Source organism: Myxocyprinus asiaticus, chromosome 11 (genome assembly GCF_019703515.2).
Source record: "Myxocyprinus asiaticus isolate MX2 ecotype Aquarium Trade chromosome 11, UBuf_Myxa_2, whole genome shotgun sequence".
Lineage (NCBI taxonomy): Eukaryota > Metazoa > Chordata > Actinopteri > Cypriniformes > Catostomidae > Myxocyprinus > Myxocyprinus asiaticus.
The window spans coordinates 50,799,044-50,807,500 of NC_059354.1; the positions used below are offsets into that span (position 1 = coordinate 50,799,044).

The 8,457-nt window shown below is 41.6% G+C and overlaps 1 protein-coding gene across 1 annotated transcript in view; it reads left to right on the forward strand.

The window, feature by feature from the left end:
- Positions 1-8,457, forward strand: part of LOC127448248 (anosmin-1-like) — a 109,119-nt gene that overhangs the window by 84,082 nt on the left and 16,580 nt on the right. Inside the window, exons 8-9 of the mRNA XM_051710643.1 lie at positions 1,563-1,707; positions 3,094-3,237. Coding sequence (XP_051566603.1) covers positions 1,563-1,707; positions 3,094-3,237 — 289 coding nt within the window. The remainder of the gene's footprint in view (positions 1-1,562; positions 1,708-3,093; positions 3,238-8,457) is intronic.

The window sequence follows — 8,457 nt, forward strand, 5'->3', positions numbered from 1 at the left end:
GCCCCGCCCTCCTCGGCTCTACACTCCTCCCGGCGTTGCCTCAGGCCGGGGAGCCCCTGGCATGACGTACATCCCCCACCCTTCCTCTCCGGGCGTGCCTTACGCCCCAACTGCCGGCGGGTCATCCCCGCCTTCCTCGACCTGGGAGGAGACAGGAGGGGAAAAACAACAAAACAAAATAGCGAGGGAAAGGCCAACACGGAGCGACAGAGATAGAGAGAGGAGAGAGAGAAAAAGAAACTCACCGGTTCTCTGATGTGCCGTTGCGTGGTCCTTGATCACTACTCCACCCTCTCAGGCGGACTGCAGCCACTCCTCCCCGGGCGGACCGGAGTCAGACCTCCGACTCCCAGCGGACAGAACGTCCCTCCGCGTTCCCGGCGTCCCGTGGGGACACTCCTCCGCCCCTGGCAGCGGCCCTACCACTCCAGGTGGTCGGGGAGTCCCGTCCCCACTCGCCTCGCGGATGGCGGCCGTTCCCCGCGTCCGGGTGGTCGGGCTACTCCGTCCCCCGTCGGACGGCAGCGGCGCTCCCCTGGGTGGACGGCAGTGTCGAGGACTCTGCGACGGGAATCCCTCCTCCTTCCCTGGTTTCGGCACCAGTGTAAGTGGGTTCAGTGGAAAGGAGGAGGCGAGAACCGGCTTAATAATATAAATAATAATTTAATAAACAACTTAAACAAAACACACAACTATAAACACACAGTACAGCTGTCTGTCATTCTCTCTCCCCAGCCGCCTTTATCCCTCGCGCACCCCATCAGGCTGATTGGGGACCGGGGGTGTCTCATTCCAGCCCGGCCCCGCCCTCCTCAGCTCTACACATTAACTTCAATAAAATAAAAAAAATAAATAAAAAAATAAAGTGGTGCATTTTGGGGGAATTTTATTCTATTTAGATCTTATCTGCCTTTAAATTTCTCAATTACACCATTAATTTGCATATGCAAATACGCAAATATATGTTAATTTAACTACAGTAAAAACTTATACAAGTTGAAACATGAAGAAAATTTGAGAATCTGTCATGTTTTGGGACAGATTGCTGCCATCTGGTGCAAAAAAAGAACAATTGCATGACTTAAAATCATGTCATGACAATAATAACCAGTAGATGGCTGCAGAGAGAATGCTGTGTCATAGTCTCGCCCATTCATTTTCTATGGTCATTCAAATTTGACCGCGAATAACACGTGTCAGTTTTCTGTCACGTGGCCCAAACTCATCGATTTCACTCCAATTTGTGTGTGTGTGTGTGTGTGTTCAGATGGCAAATGTAGGAAAAGTGATCAAGCCTCGACACACTCAGATGAAGGTTACCATTTTTATTAAAGAAGCAAAATAGATTTCGGTCAAAATTGACCGAACAGTGCACAAGGGTTAAGAACATATTCTGTTGAGATTTTTTTCATTTTGCCAGTTGTTTCAAATCATACAGGATTTGTTTGTTTAGCATCACGTCTTGATCACCTTCTGGAAGTTTATTTTGCTGTATTATTTATGACTGTAATGAGACATTTGATGTCCAGTGTTTGATTCTGGTTTGTTTGTCATGGTTTCAGGCCAGGAGTTCTGTAGATCTGGAGGGTCTTCTGTCGAACTGCAGTTACACTGTGGAGGTTCAGGCCATCAACTACTGGGGTCAAGTGAGACTGAAGAGCGCAAAAGCATCCATTCACTTCAACACACAGGAAAACAACGAGTCAAGTATGACAAAACTGACCTACAGTGTCTGTACACCTTCTAGAGTTGGAGGTTAAAAGCTCTTGAGCTGATTTCGATTGGTAATTAGACTGGCTGATACAGACGAAAAAGTTCTATCTAGATCGTTTTAGCCTTTTGCCAATAATCAGTATATAATATTGTGATGAGGAGGAGGGCGTGGCCGGGCCGTGATGGAGCACGGCCGGCACTGAATCAGCTGATCAGCGGGAGAGCGAGATAAGTGGCAGCTGGAGACGCCGGTTCAAGAGAGAGAGAGACGCACGTGGCCACGTTGCATGTGTGTCTTTGTCCTTATGTTTTATGTTGTTTTAAGTTCATTTAAATCTTTAAAGTATATGTTGACTGTTCAGCCAGTTCCCGCCTCCTCCTCGCCCGTCCTTATACTGTTACAGTGGTGCCGAAACCTGGGAAGGAGGAGGGATACGCTGTCGTGGAGTCCTCGCTGCTGCCTTCCACCAAGGGAGCAGCCGCTACTGTCTGCCTGGGGACGGAGGGGTCGCTGCCGGCCGCCGAGAGCCGGAGGAACCATGGCCGTCTGCCAAGAAGGGGAGGAGCGGTTCCATCCGCCAGGGGCCGGAGGACTCGCTGCCATCCGCCAGGGGAGGAGCGAGCTGTCATCCGCCAGAGGGCGGAGGAACGGTTGAGGACCGGGCGACAGCGCATACGGGAGCCGGCGAGCAAGTTCTTCTCTCTCTCCTCTCTCTCTGTGTGTCTCCGCTTGCCCTTTCCCTCTCCCCACGCCTCCCCTCGTCTCTCCCCCAGGTTCACAGGAGGCAGGGTGGGCCACCGGCTGACAGAACGGCCGGAAGGGCAGCATCTCCCCCCTGGAGATGGGGGGGAGTTAATCAGACCGGTGGCGCCCCGGCCTGAATCGGGCGGGGGAGGAGTGTTACGAGGAGGAGGGCCTGGCCGGGCCGTGATGGAGCACGGCTGGCGCTGAATCAGCTGATGAGCGGGAGAGCGAGATAAGGGGCAGCTGGAGTCGCCGGTTCGAGAGAGAGAGAGATGCACGTGGCCGCGTCGCATGTGTGTCTGTGTCCTTATGCTTTATGTTGTTTTAAGTTCATTTAAATCATTAAAGTTTATGATTACTGTTCAGCCGGTTCCTCCTCCTCGCCCGTCCTTATACTGTTACAAATATATCAATATTTATATATTTTCTATGCACCAAACAGCTATTGTAGCTACTGTATAGTACTATTAGTATTAAAATTGTATTAGATTCAAAATGTTTAATACAAGAAGAAAAATATTGGATAAATCGTCAAATGGAACTTTTTGAGCTTTTAGCAGATACTGGTTGTTGTATATACTCCTGAGTAAGATATGCTGATAGTAATAATTAGTCTCTATATTCTGTTCATTTAGAGTCAGCATCTAAGGTGAGGAAAGTAGAGTTTCTTCCAGTCCGTTCTGTGTCTGTGAAAAGACCCTCAAGCGCTCTGGAAGTTGGTACACCATATTACCAAGACAGGCAACTACAGATCCGCATCTACTGGAAGAAGAGAGCAGGTACTGAACATATATGACAGCTGAAGAGAACACGGTTAACACGGCATGCTGAACTGGACTGAACACATTTCTCTGTGTCTACCAGGACTGTGCAAAATGTAGCATTTATGAAGAAGTATTTCGAGTTCAATACATGTTAAGCTCAACGTTAACATGATTTTACTGTGATAAAATCACTTATGAACCGCATCTGCATGAAGTTATAGCCAATTTTACAACTCCATTGCCATGACGAGCATGGTAAACCCTAAAATGACTGTAAAAACGATTTAAAGAACTTTACAGCTCAAATAATACACCAGTTTTAACAGAAGAATTAATGTAAGTGCTTTTATAAAATTATAAGCGTCACATTTCTGCCTTTAAACCCTCCAGAAATTGACCCCATTGACTTCCATTGTAAGTGTCTCACTGGAACACAGATTTAAAGAAATGGAGGGACGAGTCGAAATAAATTTTTGTGGTAATCAACATTATGCCACAAATGCTGTCGATTGAGATTAGCTTGTATTGAACCCTTTATCAATTGATTCCCTATTAATTTGAATTGAAATGACAGGTCGAGGAATTCGCTGAATTGCAGTTCAAATGCAGAAGAGAAATTTAATTTGTCCAGCACAAGCAACAAAACAAATATTTATTTTTTTTTAATCATTGTTCATTTTGGCTAATTATTTCCTTTGAACTATGATAGAAACGAAGAAAAATCATGGTAAATATCACTTGTGAGCAGAACATTTTTATTGGGTGTAATTCCTAATCAAGCTATGCAAAAAGTGTAAAAGAAATATTATTTGATTGTGTGCATTTAGCAGTTAGCATATACAATTTGTGCTATGAAATTAAACTTAGCAAGACAAAAGAGTTGCTCATTTTGTTTGAAAACCGTTAAAAATATAATTTCCATCAGCATGGAAATGAATTTTCATACATAAATCTCCTGTGATGCATGAGCACAGGAGCAAACTAGTGAGAGTGAGAAAAATATTTTATCGAGAAATCCACACAGTGCTAAAAGTGCCCAAAGTTGAAGAAACGTTCACAATTTGCTCTAGAACATAAATGACACATTCAAACCAGTATGTGTGTATATTCAGCCTGAACAAACACATTTTAAGACTGGTGTGTTGGTACAGTGCTTACATAAATCACTTAGAAACAATGTACATATTTGTTTATTTAATTTGACTGGAAGCTGCATTTAATTTCACAATGCAGAATGAGAAAACGCATCTTGTAAAAGCCCCACAAAACGCCACGGAGAACCCTCGCAAGGGTCAAAGTTCAGCTTTAACTCACAGAGTTCTGCATCAATGCTGCAGTGGAAATATTGAAAGCTTGCGCACCTGTCAAGCACATGCTAATGTATGTCATCGCCCGAGCCAAACACGACTCCACGAGGAACAGTACAAATGTGCGAGGAGCGGCGTCCTATTCGATGCTAATGATGGAAGTACTTCTGGTCTGCCCGCGGCGAAAGGTGATCGTGACTTAGTTTGGCACTTCCTCAAGGAGCGATGTAAGCGGCCAGTCATTTACTGAAGGAATTAAAATCCTGCTCACATTTTTCTTCTGCCTGTCTCAAAGCATCAGGTCAACCAGAACTAATCTTACTTCTGCTCTTCAACTTTAAGGAATAGTTTATCCACAAATAATCATTTTGTCATCATTTACTGACTCTCATGTCATTTCAGACCTGTATTGTTTTCTTTATTCCGTAAAAGACAAAAGGAGATGTTTAGGCAGAATGTCCAAGCTTCTGTTTTATAAACCACAAAAGTAGGCTGATATTTAATTCATACTGTCAAGCTCCAGAAAAAATGTCCATAAGACTTGTGCATTGCGCATTATATTCCAAGTCTTTTGAAATCATACAATAGCTTTTGTTTGTGTTTTTGCCGAAGAAAGTAAATAATGCTGGTTTTGGAACAACATGAGGGTGAGTAAATGATGACGGAATGCTCATTTTTAGGTCAACTTTTGCCTTCTAAGACTAATACAAGTGAGCTTAAGAAATAACCAAGTCAATATTTAAATCACTAAAATGCTTATTTCCCTGTAGAAATTTAATAAGATGAAAAAATCTATAAAAATAAACTAATTTGCTTTGAAACGCTCAATCAGACACTTTTTATTCTTTCAATCAACTGCTGAGTATTGTGAAATCGTACACTGCAAAAACATGTTCTTAATTAGTATTTATGTCTTGTTTTCCAGTAAAAAAAACATCTAAACATTCTTAAAATAAAATTAATTTAATTAGCTCTTGTGCATCAATAAAAAAAAAAGTTACTCAGAAGTCCTTCGAGGACAAAAATGTCTGCGTCAAAAAACTGCCATAATAATATTATATATTAATATTATTTTCCTCTTTCAATGAGTTAATTTTTTTAACCAACATCAGTCCTGATCATAACTACCAAACATTCATTCATTTTCAGGATTTTAACCCTTTAAATGCCAGTTTGTTTACATAATGCCACTGTTGTTTTTTTATTTAAAAAGAAAACACAAAAAAATGAAATATTTTTTATACACTAAATGCTAAGGGGGCATTTTATTTATTTATTTATTTATTGGGATTATCACAGTCTGGGATATGTCAATGATTAGCAACAACATTGATTTTGATGTATTATTATTTTTTGTGCAGTGTCAGATTAAAAAAATAAATAAATCACACTCAGGACATTAGCGGACAAAAATGTCCACGTCAAAAAACTGCCATAATAACATTATATATTAATATTATTTTCCACTTTCAATGAGTTAATTTTTTTAACCAACATCAGTCCTGATCATAACTACCAAATATTCATTCATTTTCAGGATTTTAACCCTTTAAATGCCAGTTTGTTTATATAATGCCACTGTTGTTTTTTTACACACACACACATCACACACACACACACACACACACACACACACACACACAAACACACACATTTCTCAGTACACACATACAAAACACACTCTGACATCCATACCAACACACACACACTCAGTTTTATCTGCATCATTTATTCAGTTGTCCTGCAGTGCTCTATACTACTGCAAACAGAGAATAGGGGAAAAGCATGTATTTGCTCCATAGGCTAAACATGAGAAAAATGGCGCCATCTGGTGGAAAATATTAAAAATGTAAATTTTAAAACCAGGGCTCCGGAATGAAAGTATAATATCCTAGAATTCATGATTTTATGCTTTAATGGCACTGAGATCAAATATTGCAGTTTTAATGGGTTTCAATGGGGACATTTTTGTCCTGAAGGTCCTGAGTGTAACTATTTTGTGTACACAGTGTATTATAGATGTATTATAGGAACTGAGGTTGAAATATAAAAATTCCCCCAAAAATACACTCCTTTGCCAAAATTTATGCCGTTGGCATTAACACAGCCAACATGATCGAAAAGACAAAAATGAAAAAGACAAAAATGTCCCGAAGGTCACACAAGGGTTAAGCAAAATGGCATAAGACATTTTGTCTTCAAACTAAATTTGGTGGGGTTTATGCTTAAAACAAGAAATAACTATTTGCCAATGGGGTAAGAAAAATAGAATTATTTCAAAAGGGAAAACAAGTTTCTTTTTTCATACCCCACTGGCTTTTTTTTTTTTTTTTTTTAAGCATAAAGTTGACCAACTTGTTTTAAGAATGTTTCGATCTATTCACTGGGAAACAAGACAAAAATATGAATTAAGAAAGTGATTTTTTGCAGTGTAAGCCGTGAAGGACACATCTGTACTGTCTTCAAAACTCAACCAGATGAAGGAATCTCAGTAGACTTGATGTTACGAAAACATTGAACTCGGACGTGTCTTGATGCCTTCGACCTCTGTCTGTGAAGAAACCTTTTCAGACGCAGCTCTTGTTTATCCTACACTGTATATTTTCCTTTAATCCTCCAGTTGAAATTCCTCTTTTCTGCTTCCAGAAACGTTCAGAGCCTCGCACGCTCTGTGTCAGCGCCTTCAAAGGGCTCTTTTAATCTCCCTGACCGCAGTTGAGTCCCCTCAGTAGGGCCTGAGCCCCTGTAACTCAATTATTAATTTGAAAAGTATCATTTCACGTCCAGACGGCACAGCATGATGAATAATGAACTCGCAGTGCTGCATAAACACTGCTGATTAGCACAGTGAGCGTCTACTGTTCTACTGAGAAATGCTCGCAGGTAGTTTGGGATGAGAAATGTTAGATGTAAACTTGAGTTGTGCATCAAACAAAAGCGTTATTTATGTCTTTGTTTTTGCTGAATTTGTGAGGCACGGATCATTTGACATCATTACTGTTGCGTGAGATGAAGAGATTTCAGCTGGCAAAGACCCCATGAAATTACACCGTTTTCTTTCCTGTTTGTCCATGTATTTCTCTTTGAAATGGGAAGTTCAAGATGATATCAAAGGTCTTTTCCCTTTTTTAATAGTCAGCATTCTTTAGTTGACATCACATTTGCTACTTGCAATTTTTTAGACAGAGGCAGGTTTATTAGGGGGAGGGGCATTCTCATTTTAGAGTGCATCTGATTGGACTAAAAATTGGATACACCCGTGAGTGCAAGATGATGTCACCAGTATTTTTGGTCTGTTTTCTTTGAAGAGAAAGACTGCAAGTTTTAAATGTGTTTGGCTGTTTCTTCAACTTCAGGCACTTTTGGCACTTTGGAATTCTAGAAAGTAAAGTCTCGTTAAAATGTCTATACTAGTTGATGTCATTTGCCTTCTGACAATGTCCATCAGTGTGTGTTCATGCATCACAGGAGATTTATCAAAATCTGTATTTTATTGAATAGAATTCTGTGCTGGAAATGACATTTTTTATTTTATTTATTTATTTTTTCGCCCACTTTGGAATGCCCAATTCCCAATGCGCTCTAAGTCCTCGTGGTGGCGTAGTGACTCGCCTCAATCCGGGTGGCGGAGGACGAATCTCAGTGGCCTCCGCGTCTGAGACCGTCAATCCACGCATCTTATCACGTGGCTCGTTGAGCATGTTGCCGTGGAGACGTAGTGCGTGTGGAGGTTTCACGCTATTCTCCGCAACATCCACGCACAACTCACCACACGCCCCACTGAGAGCGAGAACCACATTATAGCAACCACGAGGAGGTTACCCCATGTGACTCTACCCTCCCTAGCAACCGGGCCAATTTGGTTGCTAAGGAGACCTGGCTGGAGTCACTCAGCACACCCTGGATTCGAACTCGCGACTCCAGGGGT